The sequence below is a fragment of the Varanus komodoensis genome, unplaced genomic scaffold (genome assembly GCF_004798865.1).
Source record: "Varanus komodoensis strain SLA01 unplaced genomic scaffold, ASM479886v1 scaffold2, whole genome shotgun sequence".
NCBI classification, from domain to species: Eukaryota; Metazoa; Chordata; class Lepidosauria; order Squamata; family Varanidae; genus Varanus; species Varanus komodoensis.
This window is the reverse complement of record NW_025335568.1, coordinates 42,709,672-42,735,319: the sequence shown is the minus strand read 5'-3', so window position 1 is coordinate 42,735,319 and position 25,648 is coordinate 42,709,672. Positions and strand designations below refer to the sequence as shown.

The 25,648-nt window shown below is 41.0% G+C and overlaps 1 protein-coding gene across 2 annotated transcripts in view; it reads left to right on the top strand.

Moving 5' to 3' along the window:
* Nucleotides 1-25,648, top strand: part of RBM26 (RNA binding motif protein 26) — an 86,678-nt gene that overhangs the window by 48,206 nt on the left and 12,824 nt on the right. For both annotated transcript variants that reach the window (XM_044429667.1, XM_044429666.1), the window contains exons 16-21: nt 5,225-5,299; nt 16,029-16,199; nt 16,846-16,950; nt 18,113-18,322; nt 19,501-19,587; nt 23,502-23,615. In XM_044429667.1, coding sequence (XP_044285602.1) covers nt 5,225-5,299; nt 16,029-16,199; nt 16,846-16,950; nt 18,113-18,322; nt 19,501-19,587; nt 23,502-23,615 — 762 coding nt within the window. The remainder of the gene's footprint in view (nt 1-5,224; nt 5,300-16,028; nt 16,200-16,845; nt 16,951-18,112; nt 18,323-19,500; nt 19,588-23,501; nt 23,616-25,648) is intronic.

Genomic DNA, 25,648 nt, shown 5'->3' with positions numbered 1-25,648 from the left:
AGAGCCTTCAACCTTTGCACCAGCTCAAGATTTCCGCTCAAAATATCCAGCAGCTGAGCCTATACAGTATATAATAATAATAATAATAATAATAATAATAATAATAACAACAACAACAACAACAACAACAACAACAACAACAACAACAATAATAACAATAATAATAATAATAATAATATGGAGCAAATTGAAAGATTTGGACTTTATTCAGGATACAAGATCAATAAGAAAAAAGCAATAAATATATTAACATTTATAACAAAGCTGGAAGAGGAGAATATAAAAAAAATTCAGGATGTGAAATAACTTCAAACCCAGTCAAATATTTAGGAATAAATGTCATGAGACATAATGACACCCTATTTCAAAGCAATTATCAAATAACTTGTACGAAGATCCAAAAAGATTTACAAAAATGGACTCAATTAAAAGCGTCTTGCTTGGGAAGAATTTCAATTATGAAAATAAATGTACTACCTAAACTGAACTTTCTCTTTCAAATGATACCAATTGCAATATCAGGAAAAGTTCTCCAAGAATGACAGGGACAAGTAGATATTTTTATTTGGAATGGCAAGATATTAAGGATCAGATTTAAAATCCTTCAGAATGTAAAGAAGAGAACAGGCCTTGTAGTACCTGATTTGAACTTATACAGTTATGCTATGCACCTGGTTTATATTGCAGATTGGATAATAAATGCCAATAATAGGCGAGTGAAGTTGCAGTCTCAAAGATGAAATAAATAATCTCCTGTGGATTAAAGTATCTGTTAAGAAGGCCTTGATATCAAACAACAATCATGTGTTAAGAGACGGCCTAAGAAAAACTTGGTATTTCAGGAGGGAAAAAACCAGTCCTCCAATCTCCCCTCTGATGTCCCTGGTTGAAGCATACGGAAAACACTTAAGGAGAAATAATGATCTTAAAACATAGCGAGATGCTATTGATCAATTAGGATGAGTCAAATCTTGGCAACAACTAAAGGGAAAGAGAAAATATACAATGGCTTGGATATCATCAAATGATTTCAAGATTGAAAAAGGAAATACAACTAGGAGAAGGCTTTTTAAGAGATTTGACAGATTTTGAAAAGCTGATTACACAACAGAATGATCATCTACTGGGAAGACTTTACAAATTGCTATTACAGTATGATATTGAAAGCCCTCAAGATAAGAAATGCTTGACAATTTGGAAGCAGAATCTTGGAGCAGAACTGCCAGTGGGAAGCTCTTTGGAAGAAAGATATTAAATTTTCTGCTAGTCAAGCATTAAAAGAAAATTGAGGTTTTATCAATAGTAAGGTAAAGATAAGGGGAAAGTAAAGGTCTCCCCATGACATTAAAGTCCAGTCATGTCTGACTCTTGGGGGCTGTGTTCATTTCCATTTCCTAGCTTGTTCCCATTGTTTGTCCGCAGACCATTTCCATGGCCATGTGGCCAGCGTAACTAAACACCTAAGTGCACAGAACGCTATTACCTTCCCACCAAAGTTTTTATCTACTTGCATTTGTACGCTTTCGAGCAGCAAGGTTGGCAGGAGCTGGGACAGAGTACCAGAGCTCACCCTGTCTGCGGATTTGAACTGTTGACCTTTTGATCAACCAGCCCAGCGGCTCAATCCTCTGTGCCACTGCATCCCTTTATCAATGTTATAGTACTTTAAAAGATACTGAAAAAATGGACAAGAATTATAATAGAAAATACTGGAAATCTAACAGGTTGGATGGGACTTTTTATCATACGCAGTGGACTTGTGAAATAATGAAGAAAAATGGAAACTGATACATGCAGAAATGCAGAGCATCTTTAAAATTGAGTTTCCCATGAGTTCCACGGATATGCTTTTGAATATAGTGCCAGAGACCTTTTCAAAGAATATGTCAGTTATTTTAGTATATGACAACTGCAGCAAGAATCGCAATTGCTTCTAAATAGAAATCATTGGAGTCCCCAACAATGGAAGAATGGAGAAATAGACCAGCAGAATACTCTGTGATGGCAATGTTAATTAGCTATGTAAACAGAAGACCATTAGAAGAATTGAATGATAAATGCAAAGTTTATTATGCTCAGTATGGTTAATGAAATCTGAAGGGACTTTGGAAAAGAAAGAAAAGCAGTGGAGGATTTGAAGCAGTTGGAAGATTTGTTGTTGTATGGATTAATGATTTTCTTGTTGTTAAACTCGCGTGGAGCATTGAAAGACAGAAAGATGATAGATTTACGGGCTGAATGTATAGATTGTATTTGTATCGAATTCAACTTGGCAACTTTGCATTTCAGCTTGCTTTGCTCATTTTAGTTTGTTCTGCTTTATATTCTTTTGTGTACTTGTTTATGTTAAGAAAATTTAAAAATTAAAACAAAAACAAAAAAACCAAAACCAGCCGCTGTTAGGACACATGGCATCAACTGTTGCCATGGTACATTATGGCAGACTATGAATGTGCCTGCTCCAGCTCTGGTTCATGAGATCATTCTGACCCATTCCATTTTCCCTATATATGCTGGTAGGGGTGGGAAATCTTGAAAAAGAAGCATTTTACCCATCACAATCAATAGACGTTGAAAAGGCTCTACATACACTCAATGTTTGTCGCACAGTAGTCTTCTATTGTTCCCAAACCAAGTTGGTTCACAAAACAGTGTGAATGTTCATCACATATGTGGACCACTCAAAGGAGAACCGATTGGGCCCCAGCATCTTGCCTGCTGGATTGTACAGACAATTAAATTAGCATACCAGCTAGCGGAATTGGACTTGCCAGATCAGTCTAGGGCTCATTCCACCAGACTGTCATCAACATCGATGGCCTTCTGTGCTGGGCTACTGCTAGACGCATTATGTAGAACAATCCCCAACCTTTTTGGTACCAGGGTCTGGTTTCATGGAAGACAATTTTCTCACAGACCAGGGGTGGTGTGTTTTCGGGATGATTCAAGGCATTGTGTTTATTGTGCACTATATTTCAATTATTATTACATTGTACTATATACAGTGGGACCTCGGCTCACGAATGCCTCAGTTCACAACCAAATTGGGTAGCGGAGAAAAATTTTGTAAAAAATTTGACTCAGGTCACGAACTCCATATCGGGTGGTGACCACAATCACGGCCATCTCCCCCCCCCCACCACATCTAATTCCTTAAATCTATTTGTCGCCTCTATTGTATATTCATACGGAATATGATTCATGTCATGCCTGAGTGGTCTAGTTCTTTTCCCTACATTCTTCAAGTTAGGCCTAAATTTTGCAACAAGAAGCTCATGATCTGAGCCACAGTCAGCTCCTGGTCTTGTTTTTACTGACTGTATAGAGCTTTCCATCTTTGGCTTCAGAGCACATAGTCACTCTGATTTCTGTGTTAACCATCTGGTGATGTCCATGTGTAGAGTTGTCTCTTGGGTTGTTGGAAAAGAGTGTGTGCTATAACCAGTGTGTTCTCTTGACAGAATTCTTCCAGCCTGTGCCCTGCTTCATTTTGTACTCCAAGGCCAAACTCGCCTGTTATTCTGGTTATCTTTTGGCTTCCTACTTTAGCATTCCAATCCCCCATGATGATAAGGACATCATTTTTTGGTGTTAATTCTAGAAGGTGTAGTCAGTCAGTCAGTCAGTCAGTCAGTTTATTGCAGTTGGCCATAGGCCATTATAAATTAACAAGGTAAAACATTGAATTAAAACCACAAATCAAAAGTATTAGAAGGTGATGTAGGTCTTCATAGAACCCATCAACTTCAGCCTGTTCAGCATTGGTGGTTGGGGCATAGACTGTGATGTTGAATGGTTTGCTTTGGATTTGAACTGAGATCATTCTGTCATTTTGGAGATTATATCCCAGTACTGCTTTTCCTATTCTTTTATTGACTATGAAGGCTACTCCATTTCTTCTGAGGGATTCTTCCCGCAGTAGTATACCTGATGGTCATCTGAATTAAATTCACTCATTCCTGTCCATTTTAGTTTGCTGATTCCCAAGATGTCGATGTTCAGTCTTGTCATCTCATGTTTGACCACATCCAGCTTGCCTTGATTCATGGATCTTACATTCCAGGTTCCTATGGAGTATAGATCTTTACAGCATCCGACTTTCTTTTCATTACCAGATGCATTCATAACTGAGTGTCCTTTCAGCTTTGACCCATTTGCTTCATTCTTTCTGGTGCTACTAGTACTAGCCCTCTGCTCTTCCCCAGTAGCACATTGGACATCTTCTGGCATCATATCTCTTTGCCTTTTGGTACAGTCCATGGGGTTTTCATGGCAAGGGTACTGGAGTGAGTTGCCATTTCCTTCTCCAGTGGATCAGCTTTTCTCAAAGCTCTCTGCTATAATAAGTCCGTCTTGGGTGCCCCGGCACAGCATAGCTCATAGCTTCATTGTGCTACACAAGCTCCTTCGCCGTGCCAAGGCAGTGATCCATGAAGGGGATGCATTCAGTTACATCCATGATAAACATCTATTTATATTAGTAAAATAAAACAATGCACTTTTCTTCTCATTATTCAAAGAATCAGTTAAAGAAGAGGAAAAGGGTTTTCAAAACCATTTACTGAAACAGATTGTCTTGCAGTGTTTAATAATAATGTATTTGCAGTTGTTAATACATATAAACTGGAAAGCCAATATACTTGATATAACATAAGCCTCCCAATATTTCAAGATTATTTTAGCCACCAAAAAGGTACAAGTTAACCATAATATTTATATATCCCATAGATTCAGAACTATAGGAAATCTTTTATAACTTCCTGGTATACAAAATACACCAGTGATATAGAAATAAGTATATAAGTGAGGCATTGCATCGTAGACAGTTTATACTGTTCCATTCTTCTAAAATGTATGGATAACATTGGAACTTATAAACTCTTTCCCATTTGTTTGACTTGTCAAACTAGTACATATATTTCTTCAGCAGATTTGAATTTCTGAATTACTATGTTTTTGCTTTATGTGGTAATACAATCATTCAGAGTGCTTGTGCCCCAGGTCAATGCACTTTCCACATTATTAGGTTATTCTCCATGCACAGTGCTGGTCGCCCAGATCGGATTCAGGTAAACAGGTAAATAAGTCAAAATTCTAAACTCGGTATGAATTACTCAACTTTGATAATATAAATTACACTGATGATGATGGTGATGATGATGCTGATGATTGGAGGACTCTAGTTTTGCATAAAGTACTGAGATGGTCATTTTTATGCTTGCAGGAGGCACTAAGGCTTCAACAAGATGTGAGGAAGAAAAAACAAGAGATCTTAGAAAAACATATTGAAACACAAAAGGTAATATAAGCATTAAGTTGGGTAGACTACTGCTAAAAACAGTAATTAGGAAGGATATGTTGTAAGACCTTACTAGTTATGTCATAGGAAATACTGCAGCTGAGGTTCCAGTAAGACACAAATGTTCTTATGTATCTATAATGCTCAGTTGGAGCTAACAGAAGTGTGTAAAACTTGGATTGGACTTTTTTAATGCTTAAGCTACCTAGTTGAATCATTGCATGAAACAATATCTTACTTCCTCTGTTTGTTTTTTTCTTTGCTGCCCAGCAGAATTTTTCAAGTTTGTCCAGGGCTTGCTTGCCCCCCTCCTCTGTCTGTCTTTCTATCTCTAATTTCTTATATACCTTCCAATTATTATAAAATCTAAAGACACTTTACATAAAATGGGTTATTACATTCTGGCCCCAGCAACACCTTGGAGCCATCTCCGTCCTGTTGTGATTTATTTATTTAAACATTTATATCCTTTCCAATACCAAGGGTCTCATTTACTCAGTGGGCACTTACAGGAAAAAATCTGTGGTATCCACCAGGACTCCAGAGTTACAGCAGTTGAATCAGTGGAGATGTCCAGAGCACAGTCTGTTCCAGTTTTATTGAATGATTTTCAGTCAGTACAGTTCAAGGATGTGTACAAGATGTTTGGACAGGTTTGTGCAACCACCTCTATACTGGATCCTTGCTCCTGCTGGCTTATAAAAGCCAATAAGGAGGGGATAACCAGCTGGGCCAGGGAGGTCATTCATGCCACTTTGCAAGGCGGAGTGGTCCCATGATGTCTTAAAGAGGTGGTGGTGAGACCTCAAGAAGGGATAGAACCTTTTCAGTGGTTCCTCCCCCCCCCCCCCGATATCTTTGGATTAACCTCCCTGTTGTGGCCCACTTGGTTCCAAATTTGTCATCTTTTTGGCAGCAGGCCAAGACAGCCCTCTGGAGAAGCCGTTAAGGACCTTCCTGGTCATTCAGGGACCTGACACAATTAGCCAGGTGCCTTTTATACTTGCCTGGGTCTTTTTAAATTGTCTTTTATTGTTGTTATGCTTTTAGGCTAACTCTTGTTAGTTTGCAATTTTTAACTCGTTAGTGGCTTTATCTATAGTATTTTATTGTTTTTATACCTCTTTTAAACCACCCAGAGAGCTTTGGCTGTGGTTGGTATAGAATGTAAATGGTAATAATTGCGATAAACCTTTTGAAGTAGAGCAGTAGGCAGGTAAAAGAGGAATTAATTGCAGAAGTAGTGAGTGTGCAGGTTTTGCCACTGTGTCGTGGCTAAGGAGGCTAAAAAAATTAGAGTTGCATGTAAAACATGAGGCTGGATCCAGAGCTCTGTGTGTGGAGTTTTGTTCCTGGAACAGAATACATGAAATAGGTCTGGTTGACTTAAGAGTCATTCTAGCACAGTGTGTGATGTGGTGCTAGGGGGCTACAGGGGAAAAAAGACATTGGCAAATTCTTCTCTAATGGAAAAACTCAGTGTTTGCAATCAGTGGTTTTTAACTTCTTCAAAAGTGACTTGAAATTATGAGTTAGCAGTGAAATGGAAGATTTGGCAGATGACACCACATTATTTGGGGTTATTAAAACAAAAAGGGATAGCAAGTCGCTCCAAAAGGATCTGTACACTGGGATAATGGGCATCAAAATGGTGAATGTGGTTCAAACAAGCGTAGACTGATGTACATGGGAGAAAAAACATCCCAAATTCCCATATAAGCTGATAGATCCAGACATCTGAGGTTATGGTGGTCTTAACAATTAGAACATCAACCCAATATGCCGCTGCTGTGAAAAGCAGGATGGATAAAGATCAATGAGGTTTTTAAACAGAAAATGCAGATTTTTAAAATTTAAGTTGGATTTTTAAATAAATGCTTTTTGAGGAAAAATCTATCTAAAGGTGGTTTTCTATTTAAGTTGCATTATAGTCCAAAGGTTATTCATCATGAAATAAGGATTGGTTTTTAGTTATGTAGCATGAGGCTATATATTCATGCAATGTTTACGTTTTTTGGTAAATGAATTCCATTAATCCATTCACAATGTCATTATCTTCCTGAAGTTCCTGTAAGCTTATTGAACACTCTTTCTATCTAGCAGATATAATCACAGTTGCTTTGTTTTATAGTTCTCAAAACTGTGAATCTGTGTCTGCAGAAAACACATGCCCCTTCTTCACAGCAAATATGTTCCTTTGCAAATCTAAGTACACACCAGCAATCCCTTACCTCTTCAGTGTTAAGTTTCAAACAATTGAGTGGACAGAAGATGGTTGAGGATGGAGGGGAGGGGAGGGCATTGTTGAGGAGAGCGGGGCAAGCAGCAAAAGTGAAAGCAAAACCTTTTGAGCAGAATGCTCCACAAGTCTTTGGCTCTTTTTGTGTATTTATTTATTTATTTATTTATTAAAACATTTTTATGTCGCCCCATTCGCCGAAGCCTCGGGGCGGCTTACAACAAAAAATTAAAATAACATTTTAAAATATATACAATAAAATACAAATATATAATATAAAACATACACTATAAAACAAGCCGCCCTGGCCAAATAAAATTCAATAATATTAACATTTAAAATACTGCTTAAATAAAAAGGTCTTCGCCTGGCGCCGAAAAACAAATAACGACGGCGCCAGGCGGACCTCTCTGGGGAGCGCATTCCATAACTTAGGCGCCACCGCTGAGAAAGCCCTCCTCCGAGTAACCACCCTCCTAACTTCTTCCATGGAGGGCTCCCGGAGAAGGGCCTCTCCCGCCGATCTCAGGGGGCGGCTGGGCATATAAGGATGTAAGCGCTCCTTCAGGTAACCAGGACCCAAGCCGCTTAGGGCTTTATAGGTCATAACCAACACCTTGAATTGGGCCCGGACTTCAATGGGAAGCCAGTGAAGCTGACGGAGAACTGGAGTCATGTGAACATAACGTCCAGTCCCCGTCAGCAGCCTGGCAGCTCTATTTTGGACCAATTGAAGTATCCGGACCGTCTTCAAGGGTAGCCCCACGTAGAGCGCGTTACAGAAGTCCAAACGGGAAGTCACCAACGCATGTGTCACTGTCGCAAGGCAGTCATTCTCCAGATAGGGGCGCAGCTGATGAATTAGCCGAAGCTGGAGGAAAGCGCTCCTCGCCACTGCTGTTACCTGAGCTTCCAGTGAAAGCTCTGGGTCGAGGAGCACTCCCAAGCTGCGGACCTTGTCCCTAAGAGGGAGTGCAACCCCATTCAGGACAAGGTTCAATTCACCCTCTCCGAAGCCCGATCCACCAACCAACAGGACCTCCGTCTTGTCTGGATTGAGCTTCAGTTTATTGGCCCTCATCCAGCCCATTACCTCGGCCAGGCACCGGTTCAGCACAGCCACTGCCTCACCTGGATTGGTGGAAAACGAGAGGTAGAGCTGGGTATCATCAGCGTACTGATGGTTCCGCAGCCCACACCTCCTGATGACCTCTCCCAGCGGTTTCATGTATATGTTGAACAGCAAAGGGGACAAAATGGACCCCTGCGGTACTCCATGGCATAGCTGCCATGGCGCAGAGCCATAGTCCCCCAGCACCACCTTCTGGAACCGGCCATTGAGATAGGAGCGGAACCACTGCAAAGCAGTGCCTCCAACCCCCAATCCCGCAAGCCTATCCAGAAGGATACCATGGTCGATGGTATCGAAAGCCGCTGAGAGGTCCAGCAGAACCAACAGGGACGCACTCCCCCTGTCCTTCTCCCTGCACAGGTCATCATACAGGGCGACCAAGGCAGATTCAGTACCGTACCCGGGTCTGAAGCCGGACTGCAATGGGTCCAGATAATCAGTTTCATCCAAGAGTGCTTGGGGTTGTCCCGCCACCACTCGTTCTAACACCTTGCCCAGAAACGGGATGTTGGCCACTGGTCTATAATTAGTGGCCATCTCTGGATCCAGTGACGCCTTCTTCAGGACCGGTCGGACTACCGCCTCCTTCAAAGGGGCAGGCACCCGACCCTCCCTCAGAGAAGCGTTAACCACTTCCAAGATCCAGGTTCCAATCCCGTGCTTGGAATCATTTATTAACCAAGACGGGCAAGGGTCCAAAAGGCAAGTGGTTGGACGTACTCGCCCAAGCACCTTGTCCACATCATCGGGCCACAATAACTGAAATTCATCCAATAAATCTGGACCAGACGGCAGCGTTGGTGTCTCCTTTGAAACCTCTGAATCAATAGTGGTGTCCAGCTCGTGACGAATCTGAGCGATTTTCTCCCTGAAATGCCTGGCAAAGTTGTCACAGCGGGCCTTTGAGGGTGGAATCAGGTCTTCCTTTGGACCTGGACGGACCAGGCCTTGCACCACTCGAAAGAGCTCCGCCGGACGGCATTGTGAGGAGGCAATGGAAGCGGAAAAGAATCTCTTTTTTGCCGCCCTCACCGCCACAGCATAGGCCCGATAGTGGGCTCTTAAGTGTGTTCGGTCAGATTCATCTCGTGATTTCCTCCACCTACGCTCTAGTCGTCTCCCAACCTGCTTCATCGCCCTCAATTCAGGAGTATACCAAGGGGAAGAGCGGGCTCTGCCCGGTGGGAGAGGACGCTTAGGAGCGATCGTGTCTACAGCCCTGGTCATCTCCCCATTCCACAGTTCGACCAGAGCCTCGACAGGAGCACCCATCTTGTCAGCCGGAAACTCCCCCAGGGCCTTCAGGAATCCTTCTGGATCCATCCGGCTCCGGGGGCGGACCCACATAATCGGGTCCGCACCCTTACAGAGGGAGAAGTCGCTCTCGAGCATAAACCTCACCAGGAAGTGATCTGACCATGACAGGGGAGTCAAGCCTGAAGTTTGTCATATTATTCTTTACCTGGAGGAGAAAACCTATACTGGCAGCGGGCTGTAAAAGAGACACAGTTTGGAAATATTTTAATGAAATTCCTCTTCCTATGGGTAAGGCAAGCAAACATACAAATTATGTAGAAAACCATGATTTAAATCTAATCTTATTGACTAGTGATTTAAACAGTGATTTAAATCAAATCCACTCTAGTGAAAAGGTAATTTCCATGTTAGGCATAACCAGGAAGGGAATTGAAAATGAACCACCAAAACCATATTTCCACTATACTGTAAGGGTATTACAGAGTTGGAACATATGAAGCAAAAGGAAATTAAAATGATCAAGGAGCTGCAACCATTCCCATATGAAGAAAGATTATATCTGGAACAGTTTAGTTTAGAGAAAAGCAAAGTGAGGGAAGAAATGATAGAGGTGTATAAAACTGTGTGTGGTATGGAGAAAGCAGAAAGGCAACTTAATTCTCCCTCACTCATAACATGGTAGGACATGGGGTCATCCAATGATGCTGATTGGTGGGAGGTTCAGGACTGACAAAGGAAGTACTTCTTTACACAGTGCAAAGTTATACTGTGGAACTCACTTCTGCAGGATGTGGTCATGGCTACCAATCTGCTTAGCTTGAGAAGTCACTTTAATGGAGGATAGGGCTGGCAGTGGCTCCTGGTCACAATAGCTATATGCTATATAATAGCTACACGCTTCATTCTTCGTCGTGGCCTCTGTGCATCGCACATATGGGTGCTGCGCCTGCGCAGTGCCTTTGGCTGGAAGATTACAAGCTAACGGTTTTTGGCGGGAAAGCTCCGCTCCCCCTCCCCCATGGCCTGTAAAGAGCAGAGCGCCCGCCATTTTGTTCAGTCTTTGCGACTGCCATTCGCTGTGCTTCGTGCCGCTTTCAACTATCGCTCTGACCGTTACTTGTATAGTACTCTTCTTCTCTATTATTCTCCCAGTTATTATATCCCTGTTAGTTCTCGTTGTCTCTATAGTTCTTGTTAGTCCTGTAGTTCTATCGTTCTACCTTTCTTTTGGTTTTCTATAAAAAAACCCGAACAAACCAAAAATATATTCTTACCCTCTGCACTGTCTTCTTTTTTCCCTTTCTTGTGATGGCGCAGCGAGCGGCTTTCTGCAAATGCACGGAATGCGGGTCGAAGATGTCTCCATCTGACCCGCATGACCTATGCCTCCTCTGCCTGGGGGAGGGGCATAGGACCGACAAGTACTCTCACTGCCTGGCCTTCTCTAAGCAGGCCAGGAAAAATCATGAGAACCGCCTCCAGAGGCTCTTGTGGGATCGGGCTCTCATGCAGTCCGACCCACTCGTCATCTCTCCGAAGCCTGGCCCTACCATGGTGGTCCCGCCCTCACGCCCTTCAGACGAAGGTGCGTCTACCATGAGGGTCCCACCCGCTTCTCCGAAAAAGAAGCGTGAGAAGCACAAACATGCTGATACCGAGAAATCAGCAAAGAAGGCCAGGAAAGAGAAGCCTCCTAAACCGACCCAGAAGACCTGGAGCGCCCACGGCACCGTGACTTGGGTTCGACGGCCGCCTCGGTACCGGCGGCAGCTACCATACCGACCCCACCCGAGCCGGTACTCCAGGCAGCTATGAGGGTTACCCCCCAAGGATCCCCTCGACGTGTGGCCGACCTTCCCACCGAGCCGCTGCCAACTCTTCAGCGGGGGTCGATTTCTGATGGGGAAATTCAAGACTCTCCCCCCAGGGCTAGGTCACCCACGCCTATGCCCATGACCACGACAGAGGCGGATGTGGTCATATCCCCGAGTTCCTCCGAGGAAGTTGCTCCGAGTTCCATCCTCAGTGCTCCACTCTCTCCTATGGTGGTCGGTCCCGGCCAATTTGACTGTTGGGGTCCCCTTCAGGCCCCGATGCCCATCGATAACCATCGGTACCGACGCGTCTCCTCTGGGGTGGGGAGCAGTATGCTCCAGCCTGTATACCCAGGGCACGTGGACTCATCAGGAATCCACGAATCATATCAACTTCCTGGAGCTCTTGGCAGTATTCAAAGCCCTATGTTCTTTCGAAGATGTTCTTCAACGTCGGGTCGTTCAGATAATGTCGGACAACATAGCTACTGTCTTTTATCTGAACAAACAAGGTGGGACGAAATCTCCAACCCTGGCCAGACTTTATGCAGATCTGGGACTGGTGCATTCTGAGAGACATTACACTAATGGCAGTCTATCTGGCCAGTACGGGCAATGTGGAAGCGGACCTTCTCAGCAGGCGCATACTTACCTCTCATGAATGGGAACGAGTGTCGTGCATGAAGCTCTGACAGAAACAGTGACTCACGAGGAGACCTTGCACTTGGCACCCTGTGCCCAAGAGTCGCCCCCACAACCCAATGCAGGGGCAGCTGAACCAGCTACTGCGTCTTCCCCTGAGCCCCAGCTCGTTGAGCAAACACCTGGACCTTTATCAGAGAGAGAGAGTCATGAGAAAGAGGGAGCTGCAAGTTCTACTCAGAAAGAGGCAGCGCAAACTGTCTCCTCCCCTCCTGACACTGATCTCCCTGAGGCAGAAACAGAAGACACTATAGGTGTCATAGATTTCTCAAAAACCGAGAACAGACATCTTTTATGTAGATTTGAACAATTACAAAGTAGACAGCGTAAGAGAGAAGAAAGGCGTGACTTGGGAGAATGATCCCATGTGGGCTCAGAAAGAGAAGCCATTATGGGGCTGACATCTGCTTAGCTGGGACCGCTATTAGGGAACTTATCTATAGTATTGTAAATCTTGTAGACAATTAACATTAAAGGACTTTAGTTTTATTGCTCTGTGGAGAGTTGAATGTTTATACATTCGGCACATGACAACTAGATCCTCAGGCACGCAACAATCTTTTCCATCGCTGGGGCTTTCCCGACGTGGACTTGTTCGCCACCCAACAGAACAAGGTGTGCGAGACTTTCTGTTTGGGAGCGGGGATAGGGTGCGAATCCCTAGGGGACGCCTTCATGATCCCATGGAACAACCTAAATTTTTATGCCTTCCCGCCGATTCCTCTTGTGATGAGAGTCATAGCGAAGATTGTAAACAATCGGGTCACGGGGATACTGATTACACCTTGGTGGCCACACCAACCTTGGTTTGCCACACTGCTTGACATTTCTCACGGGGAGTACCTTCATCTTCCACTGCTTCCGTACCTCATAACCCAGCAGGACAGTACGCTTCGCCATCCAGATATACTGTCATTGAAACTAACAGCGTGGCGAATCCGATAGTTAATTTTGCTACATCTGTACCAACGGCAACTTCAAGTGGTTCGAATCCTGCCCTCGAATCAGAGGGCAGGATCCTGCCCTGCATTCGAATTCTGCCCTGCACTCAGAGCCTTCGAATCTGCTGGGGTCGACGTTGCTTCCTCTTTCGATCCACCAGCACTGTCGGATCCGAGGATTGTTCCACCGAATCCGACAACCTTGCATCTGGATATTCAACACATCTTGGACTCCACTCTAAAGCTTCCACACAGAAGTCTTATGCGGCTAAATGGCGAAGATTTTCAACCTTTGCCGAGTCTCATTCGTTCTCTCCACTTACATCATCGATACACCAAATTCTCCAGTTCCTCTTAGAACTACACCACTCTGAACTGAAACCATCTTCGATTAAGGTGTATACGGCAGCAATCACCTATCATCGTGGCATGCTAGATGGATCGTCCATCTTTTCTCAACCTACTATTAAGAGGTTTCTGAAGGGGCTTTATAATCTGAATCCATCGATCAGGCCAGTAATGCCTAACTGGAGTCTCTCTGTTGTTTTGCAAGCGCTTACAAGAGCTCCTTTCGAACTGTTAACAGTCGATTTACGTCTTGTTTCATGGAAGACAGCGTTTCTAGTGGCGGTTACCTCGGCCCGAAGGGCCAGTGAGCTCTGTGCTCTCCGCGTAGACCCACCTTACCTCAACTTTCATAGAGAAAAGGTCGTCCTGCGGCTCGATCCATCTTTTCTCCAAAAGGTGTCCACTCCCTTTCATATGGGACAAGATATCAATTTGCTGGCCTTCTTTCGGTCTCCGTCGACTCTGCTAGAGAGACCATTGCACTCACTTGACGTTCGGCACTGTTTAGCCTTCTACAGATCTAGGACGGAATCTATTCGGCGTTCAAATAGACTTTTCGTTAAATATGCTACCAGAGATCAGGGCGCTCCTGTCACTCCGCAGAGACTTTCTAAGTGGATAGTCCATACTGTCACTTTATCCTATCAACTGGCTAAGATTGACTTACCCACAGCTCCTCGAAGCCATTCAACTAGGGCTGTTGCTACCTCCTCTGCCTTCGCATCAGAAGTACCGATTGACGATGTATGTCGGGCTGCTACTTGGGCAAACCCTTGCACGTTCGCCAAACATCATCGTTTAGACGTTCGGGCTCAACAAGATTGCTCCTTTGGCAGAGCCGTTCTTTCATCTGTTCTTCGTTGAGGACACCTCCCCTCCTCCATTATGGTAAGCTTGTTAATCTACCCATATTTGTGATGCACAGAGGCCACGACGAAGAAAAGCAGGTTGCTTACCTGTAACTGATGTTCTTCGAGTGGCCATCTGTGCAGTCACACAACCCACCCACCGGCCCCGCTCAGTGTCGGTGAGTGGATATTTTCTTCGGTACCGAACATTTCCATTTTTTCTTGGTACCGATATCGTTTACAGTAGGAATATTTTTTCCACATGGGGGTGTACGTTCGGTCGTCAAAGACTGAACAAAATGGCGGACGCTCCGCTCTTTATAGGCCATGGGGGAGGGGGAGCGGAGCTTTCCCGCCAAAAACCGTTAGCTTGTAATCTTCCGGCCAAAGGCACTGCACAGGCACAGCATCCATATGTGTGACTGCAGAGATGGCCACTCGAAGAACATCAGTTACAGGTAAGCAACCTGCTTTTATCAGTTGCAGTGTGACTGTGTACAAGGGGGAACCCCCCTCCAAAAAACCCAGGAATTACCTTCTTGAGGGCAGGTCCCTTGCAGTACAGGATTCCCCCTCTAGGTGAGTGTTCTAGGAACCCCTCTGCATCAGTGGACCCAGCTGGGTTGTTGTCAGAGGGAGCATTCAGCTTCAGTGAGGGTTTTCCTCTTTTTTGTGGGGGGGCGGGGAAATCTTTCAGTGCATTTACCAATTTTGTGATGGCTGACTTACACAAACAACGTGTGTCAGTGAAATTTTGTTCATCTGAGTGTTCAGCAGTTTTTGACCAAAAACAGCATGCCTCTTGTGCCCACCCTTCCCGTTCACCCAATCTCCCAACCATGTGACTTTTTGTTTGCTTGTTCATTTCCCCGGATGAAAAAAGTCCTCAAAGGGAAATGTTTTGCCAATGTGGAAGAGGTAAAACAAAAAACAGCAGATGGCATCAAAAGACACCAAAACCAACAAATTCAAAACCTGTTTTGAGCAGTGAAAAAACATGTATTGATAGCTGTATTACATCAAACGGAGTGTACTTTGAAGATGACTGAAGTTTGAACATGTAAAAATAAATGCATGGTTTTTTATAAATAAATTCTTGGGGGATTTTGTCCCCCTTCATACACAAGATGGAGGTGAACTTGATCGGGAAGCTGCTGTTGCAGCTTGTATGGATTTTGGTTGGCTGGTGTGTGAATAGAATTCTGGAATAGATGGGCCTTTGGTCTGATCCAGCAGGGTTCTTAAATTCTTATACCAGAACATAACTGGCATCAAATCTTCTCCTTTGCTCATTTCACCTGTTTTAGTGAACCATCTTCATGCCTGTTTGATTACTTTCAAAGTTTCATATTACTCTGTGAAACCTTTATTGCAGTCTAAATTTCCAAAAATTGAGAAATGGTACTCCTGCAGAAGACTTTTGTCATGAATATGTATTATTTCAATAGATGCTGATTTCAAAGCTGGAAAAGAATAAAACAATGAAATCAGAAGACAAGGCTGAAATCATGAAAACTCTGGAGACTTTGACTAACAGTATCACCAAGTTAAAGGATGAATTGAAAGGAATCTCCTCCCCTGCAAGCACTCCAATGAAAAACATAAAAACGAAGACACAGGTACTCAGATTTTGTATTTTTCAGAAACTTTTATTCTGTTTTTTTACTTAATTTTTTATACTGTCTAAGATTGACAGGACAGCCTTAGCAGATGTCTTGATCACACATTTGTCTTACACTTTCTCAAAGGATTCTTCACAGCAGTCTCAAAAAAAGTAGATGAGGTAGAGAGGCAGTGTCTGGCCTAAAACCACTCAGTGAGATTCATGGTCAAACAGAATTTGAACCCAGGTCTTTCCATTAAGGTCAAGTGTTTTTTCTCTGCACCATTCACTTTCTTTTGGGTCATGAGAAATAACTTGGTCAAGTAATATCCCAAGGTATACTTGGTACTGCAGTTTTTTTTCTATATTTGTTTTTTTGAGAAGAGAGGAGGGTGGTCTGCTTGTGATAATAGAAATTTAGTTTCATTCCTTTTTCCTCTTGTGCTCAAGATGAATTCTAGAACCTTAGTTTCCTTTCTCATTTAAAAAAGGGAGAGTTGAGTCCTTTAGTTTAGTTAGCCATCTTCCTTCACTTGGAGGTCTGCTAATGTCTGTGTGACTTGCCCTTCAGACTTGCCAGTAAATTTTGGTGATTTATTGTCATCTTTTTATGTGATTGAAGAAATGATACTTTTTAAGCTAAATATTAAATACTTCCTTAGATGCAAAAAGAGCTACTAGATACAGAGTTGGACTTGTATAAAAAGATGCAGGCTGGGGAAGAGGTTACTGAACTGAGAAGAAGATACACAGAACTGCAGCTTGAAGTAAGTTTATTTATTTATGATACTGCTGTTTTTTTAACTTGTCAGTATTGCTCACTTGTCTTCCAGCACTTCTAAACATCAAAATGTAAAATATCCAGTATAAGCTTGTGAGCAGCATATGCATTTTTTTGAACGTGCCCATAGATGGTGCTGTTGGTATTTAGAACTGGTAACCATTTCTTGAACTGACTTTTTCAAAGGGCAGACTTATAATAATGTATTAAACAAAACGGACCCATGTTAATCCTACACCTACTGGATTGCATGGCAGTCTAAAACAGTTGCTTTGATTCCTTCAAGCCATTAATAAATGTTACAGATTATTGCCTCCAGGCTTTACTTGCAATAAAAGTCTGGAGGTATGTTAATAGCCATATAAAAGCATGTAGGCAGTAGTGACAATTTATATAATATTTCAGATGTCATTTCTTTGAAAGTGACTTTTCTGTGTCCAAACTTCATTTTGGCATTTACTGCCCTATTAGATGACTTGCAGTCACCCAGTATAGTTGTCATGTTGTCCCAAAGAACAGGGAAATAAAAAATAAGTTAAAAGTCTCAAGGAATTCTTTGGCCATGTATTTTCTGCCTGTTTTGTACCTGTGACTCTAGACAACATAAATTGATTGATTGATTGATTGATTGATTGATGGTGATCACGAGAGCTTTATTGCCCCATAGGAATACAGTATTTCCTAAGTGGCTTGTGCATGAACAAATGCCAAGACAGACAAAACAGACTGCTACAGGTTATGAGAAAAGATCAGTACTGAATGGTTAGAGAATGGTGGAAACAAAAGTTTCTGGGTACTTTGCTTCCACTGTGAATGTTGTTACATGAATTTACTCTAGATGCATCTGTTTTAGTTTCAGTGATCTTTAAAAAGAGGTTGTGAAATGTAGTGTACTAACCAATGAATCAAGAAATCTCTAATGCAGAACTCCCTCTGCCTTGGATCCATTATACACATTTAGACAGCATTTTTCTCCCTTTTTCTGAACCCACCCATTTTCTGTGCAACATGGGGCTGATAGTTCTATCAATCCTAGAATTGTAAAGTAGAAATAGCAAATCCAACAGCGATATTAGTAACAACAATGGTAATGTATATTAAGCACTTAGTCTATATGGAGACTAAGCCTTCTTGTTATTGCTTATTAGGCTGCAAAACGAGGAATTCTTTCCTCAGGTCGTGGGAGAGGACTTCACACACGAGGTCGTGGTGTCTCTCGTGGAAGAGGCAGGGGAGGACGAGGACGGGGACGAGGAAGAGGTGTTTCTGTTCATGCTGTGGTGGATCATCGTCCTAGGGCACTTGAGATCACTGCTTTTACAGAGAATGACCGAGAAGATCTCCTTCCTCATTTTGCGGTATGTGCAAACTGCCTTGTTCTTATCTGAATGGGGATGCTTTTTGGCAGTGTAATCTCCTGTGATGCTTTTGGTTGTGATAACATGAAAATGAAATGCTTGGCCACAGGGAATGTAGATCAATTTATAACGTGAACTTCTTCATAAATCCCTTGTATTGTGTTTGCTTAATCCATTTCTGAAGAAATGGAAAGAGTTATGTTAAAAAAGTGCAGGAGAGGATGGTAAAATGACAGGGAAGTCTGGTTCTTGCAGCTGTAACAGTAGCTTTGCTTTAATGCCACTCTGGACTAGTTTGTCTGTGTTAAAATGGTACAAACCAGTAATTATTCGAAGAGACACAATAAGAGATGCTTCTTACATGATTATTTTTCTACATGGGAATTGTTTTAGCTTTGAGGGTAGGGTGGTTGTAACAGTAGGAGTCCTGGCAGCAATTGGTGGTTAATTCACCCATGATTTGTTGCCATGCACGCAATGCTAGTTCTGTTTTCTGTAGAGAACCTCTGATGTGCAAAACCCAAACTGATGGGTTGTTTGGTCCTTAAGCAACCAATCAACAAACCATGGTACTATGTACGTACAGCATAGAAAAACTGGTGTACATAGTCATTTCCTTACCTGTGTAAAACACTTGATGCCTTGGTTTTCCTACCTGGAGTTTATTGTCACATAGTTCTAGTAAAGTGGGGGAAATATGTATTGCATTTTATTCTTTTAAATATTAGTATTGCATGTTATAAGGGATGCAGGTGGTGCAGTGGGTTATATATTCAATTGTGTTCTCAGATACTAATATATAAATAAGATCAGTTTTTCATGAATTATTTCAGGAACTGAAAATATGTCTTTTGATTAGAAGTCAAAATCAATTTAACTTCAGGGTCTTGCCGCTAATGTTTGACATTTTGGGGTTTTTCTTTACTACTATAAGTTTCATAATCAGAGTGATGTCTGTGATTGGTTAAAATGTATTTTTCCCTGATATTCAAAATAATTTTTCCTTTTGACCCTTTTAAAAACTTTGTGGGAGTGTTCTGGATCCTACACCTTATCATAGAATGTTTGGGATCATAAGGTCATATTGTCATACCAGGACTCTTAATAGTCTTTTTGTTCCATGTTTGCATGGAGAAGAAATATTTCAACTAGTTGACAGTTTTCTTCCTCTTAAAAAGCAATATGGTGAAATTGAAGACTGCCAGATAGATGACTCATCTCTCCATGCAGTGATTACCTTCAAAACAAGAGCAGAAGCTGAAGCAGTAAGTATGTTGGTGAGGGGAATTCAGACAGGCTTTTGTGTTAGAAAGCAAGTTTGAATTTTTCTGTCGTTAAACATTATATAGGGGCTCTATGTTCCTAAAGATTATATGTCTGAGGTTTTAAATAAAATTATTCACAGCATTTTATCTAGCTTAAATTACATCTCTTCCTCATACTTGTATGTAATGATCTATTGGCAAAGAGAAGTATAATAAGAGATCACAATGAACAGTTTCTGAAAGTATAATTACCCACATTTATTTAGCTGTTTGTGGAAGCCTAGGCATTTGGAAACATTTGTCTTTCTTCTATTTGTTGTTATTTTCGGTATATCAAAGGTTATTTGGCTTAGTTTTCTACTTCAGATTTAAACTGAAAATGAAAAATCAAGGAGAAATATGAATAATGTAAGTTAACAATTCTAGAAAGAACTGTGGCATGGATTTCTTGTTGCACTGTTGTGAATAATAGCAGCTTAAAAATGGAATCTCTCAGAAATGGTTGGTTTTAATAGTATATTGCCAGCTAATGGTGAAACCAGAAAGTCTGTAGCAACATTAGTTTAGTAAATGCATATCAGAAAAAAAGGAAACTCCACAATAAATCATCACACGAAAAGGAGTTCTTTACTATACACAGTGAATTGAATATTTACTTCGCTCACATCATTCATAATAAGAGATCTTAAAATACTTTTTCGGTGCACTTCTCTCAGGTTCAAATTTCTGTTTAAGCAATGAATAGGGGCAGCTTCTCAAACAGAAGGAGAAAAGCATGATAAGCTTGAAACCAACAGCAAAAAAGTTAATATGTATAAATCAGCAATTTACAAGTTAAGTTTCTAGTTGTTAGTAAATAAAGTATATTTTTAATAGTAATTGGTAGTAAAAATGTAATCTCTGAAGCAGTCACACCTTCATAAAAGCTTTCTTTGAAGGAACAGTAGCTAATATTTTATTGCCTTGAATAAAAAAAGGTTTAACTTTTATGGTCATGTACTTTCGAGCTTGGGAGAGTGGGATTCCCTAGTCATCAGATGTTGCATTTTTATGTTGTAGTAATTTCTTTCAAAGATTACAAGTTGTTTCTGAACTCAAATGTCATATATATAAGTATTCTTTAAAATTCTAGTTTGTGACATTGTGATGAGACTATGGACAAAAAACCCCCTCTTCCTTAGCTGCATTTTAATAGGTGTGGAATCTTTTAAAATTTATCATAAATTTATATGTACAGATTTAAAATTTATACCTGGGGACTTTGATATCACACAATTCATGTTCAGATGTCATTGAACATGTAATTGTTTCCACATTTCACATTATGCTGTACTTTCAGATTGTGCTATAAATCTTTTGTGACTGTGGCAGTTATTTCGGAATGTTGCTAACGCTGATTTATGCTAGTTCATGTTACTTTAATTTGAACATACTATTTCCAAAGCAGTCACTTAATGCATCTGGTACTTAAGAAGGCATGAATATCCCATAGGTTAATTTTTTTTTATTTTTCAATTACCAAGCCTTTGTAGAAAATGGAATGCTTTCAGCAGGAGACATGATGCTTACTAAGTTTAAATTTATTTACATCAACTCATTTTCAGGATAACTTACTTTGGAGAGTAGTGATATCTGAAGATTAAAAATTATCAATATTTCAGAAGCAAAATACCAATAAGGAGATTATTCAATAACAATTGATTGCATTTTACAACATGTTACCAGCATCTTGAAGTAATTCAGGACCTTGAGTTCTTTTTTTTTTTTTTTTTCATTGCACTGTGCATTCTAGGCATTCTTTACACGATCTAGTAATCTGTACATTATGCTAAGATTATCCCATGCTCTAGTGAGCATCTGTAGTCACAGAAGTAGGGTTTACTCACACCTGGATTAAATGCTGGGGGCCGGACCTATTGGTCTTGGATTTAGGATGCCACGTGGGGTTTGTATTTTCTTTGAAGAGCAAACTCTGATACCATATCAGAAATTGATTTTGATAATTTGAAAAGGGGCTTATCATGAGGCATTGAAACCAAGTCTATTCTTGAAACAAATCCAGAAAACACAGAGACCCAGTTTTCATGTAGTGATAGCAAATCATGAGTTAATTAAAGCACAGTTTCACCAAAGCAGCATATTCGTGCCATTTTGAATATGCAGCTGCTAGTCAGAGGTTATTCCTTGAGACATAAACCCAGATAATGTGCAGCTGTTCATATGGTGCCTGTTCACGGGCCTGTGCACTTTGCAAACAAGGCTTTTGTTTTCTAGCAACAACCTATGAAAAATTCATTCAAAGGTTTCTACCATGATAGCCAAACCATGTCTTTGTCTTACTTGTGGGTTTCATGAACCCAAGTACATCCATGAATTGCTCTTGAACACTCCTGTAACTTCCATGTAAAATATTTGCGTTAATCATGAGTTAAATGACCCATGGTTAACTCACAGTTGATTCAGCCATAGTCCTGGTTCACATGTAACAAATCAGAGTGTGGGTTGTTGTTACATATGAACTGTACACTGTGGCTTAACCTTGGGCTGTTTGCCACAAAGAGCTCCTGAAGAGAATGCTTATGCTGTTGGGCTGTTTGTGTAATTGACCCATGAGTCAAGAACAGTCTATACTCAACTCATACTCAGGGTTGTTTTTATTTACAGACCAGGTCATAGTGTTTGCACATAATAGAATAAATTCTATTGAAGCAGTCCAAAGCTATGTATTCAAAATGGCAGGAAGGTAGGCCAAAAATGTACTGTGACAAATCATAGGTTAATTAACTACTATTTGCCACTGTTACATGCAAATGAGTGAGAGAAATAATTTGGGACAATTCTTTGGGCTTCAACCAGGGTGCTCAGGGGATCTCACACAATAGCTCAGTTGTGGCCCTATTTTCTTTTCCCTTTGGGTTGTTGATTCTCACTGCTCCCATTTTAAAGAAGCATTCACAGAAGATGTTCTTCTGGAATGTGGATCTAAAATTGGGTGTGAGCAGTGAGGTGGTCAGATTTGCTGTAGACAATTAATTAGTTTGATTAAAGGAAAAAGAAATTGTGAGGATTTCTCCAAACTGGGAGAATGGACATCAAGGGGCCAAATACAAGTTGACCTAAGCAAGTGTGAAAGTGATGGTTGTTGGTGCAAAAAATAATGTGTATACTAATGGGAACTGAGCTAACAGCGATCGACAAGGAAAGAAATCTTGGGACCATGGTAGACAGCTAAATGTAGATTTTGATCTAGTTTTTAGCTGTGGTGAAACAGTGAAATTCTCTGTTAAACATATTCTAGAAAGGAATTGAGCATGAACTGCCAATATCATACCCTAGTTAAACAAATCTATGATACAACCTCACTTGGAATACTGTGTATTGTTCTAGTCAGTGTAATTAGAAAAGGTATAGAGTTGGAAAAAGTGCAGTAGAGGACAACTAAGATGATCAAAGTCCTGGAGTAACTTCCCTCTGGTTTTAACTTCTGGGACAGTTTTGCTTAGAGAAAAGAGAAACATGATAGAAGTATACAAAATTGTGCTTGGTGTTACGAAAGTAGAAAGGGACATTTTTCTCCTCTTCCATAATGCTAGAACCTAGAGGCATCTGATGAAACTGATTGGTAGGAGATTCAGGACAGATAAAAGGAAGTACTTCTTTACACAATGGCCACCAATTTCAGTAGTTTTAAAAGGGGATTAGACAGATTTGTGGAGAATAAGCTATCAATGATTACTAGTCCTCATGTTATATGCTGCGTCCAGTATTAAGAGGCAGTATGCATATGTACGTCTGTGACTGGAGAACATGGCAGGGGAGAATTTTCCATTGGCCATTGTATGAAAAGAATGCTAGACTGATCCTTGTGAACAAACATCCTTCTGAACAAACATCCCTCTTGTGCTCCTCTTTAGGCTGCTATCCATGGAGCACGATTCAAAGGACAAGACTTGAAGTTGGCCTGGAACAAGCCAGTCGCAAATATGTCAGCAGTGGAAACAGAGGAGACTGAGCCAGATGAGGAAGAAGTAAGTATATACCTTTTTGTTCTGTCCCATATTGCTTTATGGTTAAGTAGAAATATGTACCTGGGTTTCCCCAGCCTTTCTGCAGTGCCTACCGCATGCTCTCAGAAATACAATGCTTACTTAATCTTCATACAGAACTGTCACAAGTAGTTGATAATACAGATCTTAGCTTAGCTTGCAGCTTTTTCATCTTCACTCCATTGGAAGTACAACTTTTTTCTTGGTCTGGTTTGGTCTCACCTTCTCAAAGTTTGTACTTAGTATTTCATGTAGTATTGATGCAGCACACACCTATATTTTGTAAATCCTTTGTTTTACTAGATTGTACTTTAAAAAGATGATCTGCTTTCTGTCCTACATGTATCAGCCTTTTCCTGGTTTATCTAGCCAGGTCATATGAATTTATGTTCTCTTCCACTATTACTGAACCTGTCAGCTCTGTTCTTCAGTAAATTCCCATACATAATGGATTTCCAATCAAAGTTCCCCCAAGTATTTTGTATTTCTTAAATGTCAGTTTTTCCTAAAATAAAAATTCTCTACTCGAGTTTGGCACAGATACCTAGAAATAGCAAAATAGAATATTTGAAATCAACAGATCCTATGTATTAGATGTAAAGTATAAGTGCAAACCTATATTGCTTTCACCATAAATTTTGTCGGATTTGCTGTTCCAGTGTCAGGACATTTTCTCTTATTTATGGCCTTCAGCTCTGCCCTTTGTATAAGCACCTCCTAAAAGATGTGTTTCATTTGTGAACATTACTTTTATAGCTTCTCACCCAGAACTGATTACCTCTGGTTCTGAACTCCAGTGGTATATGTTAATTGCAGAAAGGTTACATTTGTTTAAATAAATGTTAAAGTTATTTTTTGTGATTAAGCGTATTTTGGTACAGTAGGAGGATAGTCCAAGATGCGTGCTTGCTTTTTAATCCAGGTTCTTTTCTTCCATATTGAAAAAACTTGAAGCTGGTAGTAGATGCCTTGCTTTCCATGAAGGCTTTCAAGTATATTTTTAAAAATCAGATTAATAAATGCTGTGTAATCATTGATTATGCAGCAAGATGGCAGCCAGGTTATAGATGCAGAATGCAAGCCTGTGCATTCATTTGTTGAACTGTGGGCAGTGGCTAAGCAGACTGTTACACATTTCAAGATGATTCCTACTGCTTGCCCTAGAGGGATTTAGTGCTTCTTCTAAGATCCAGAAACAAGTGGAATTACCCATAAGGAGCTTCACCAACCTGCCCTGATCCAGAAACTAGCATTTCTGCTTGTTTCAAAACTTTCTAAAGGAAACATAAATCCCTGTTGTGCAAACAGTGGGGCTTACAATATGGAATCAGCGGAGGCCCCCACTTATGGAGCAGAATCTGTTGTCAGGGCCACTTGTGGCATAGCCTGGTTGGATTCTGCCCTGTATCAGGCTCTCAGTGCTGGTAAACTGGATTGGTTGGTGTAGTGGAATGGTTACAGTGCTGTTTATTGTTACATGCACGAGCTTTGTGCTTTTATGGTTTCTTCTCATCCTCTGGTGTACAAGAAGATGAGAAAGCTCTTATCTCCTCTTTGATGCCATGCAAGACGAGAATAAAGGAGTACACAAGTGTGCTCAAGGATTATGGTCTAGCTGAATCATGGTCTAGCACTATGTTCAAATATGACTGCTGGCCACCTTCTCACATAATGCTTACCAAGTACTTAGCATGAGTATCTGCACATTGAGTAAAGGAAGATTCCTGGAATATTTTACTGGATTTTTTAGCTATTTTAAATCCATTTTAAATGCATTTTAGTGTTATTTTGTTTTTATGATACTTTTATTCTTATTTTATTGTTTTATACACTGTTGTTTTATGCACATAGATTGCTTTGGTTATGGGAAGGTATAGAATTGAAACAATAAATACATAAATGCTTTCAGTTTCTCCAAATCCTGGCATACAAATTAGAAACTGCATTTTAAAGAAACTCTAGTCAGTTACTAAACAAGCCAAAAATGAGTCCCGTATTCCTTTGTTGACTAGATT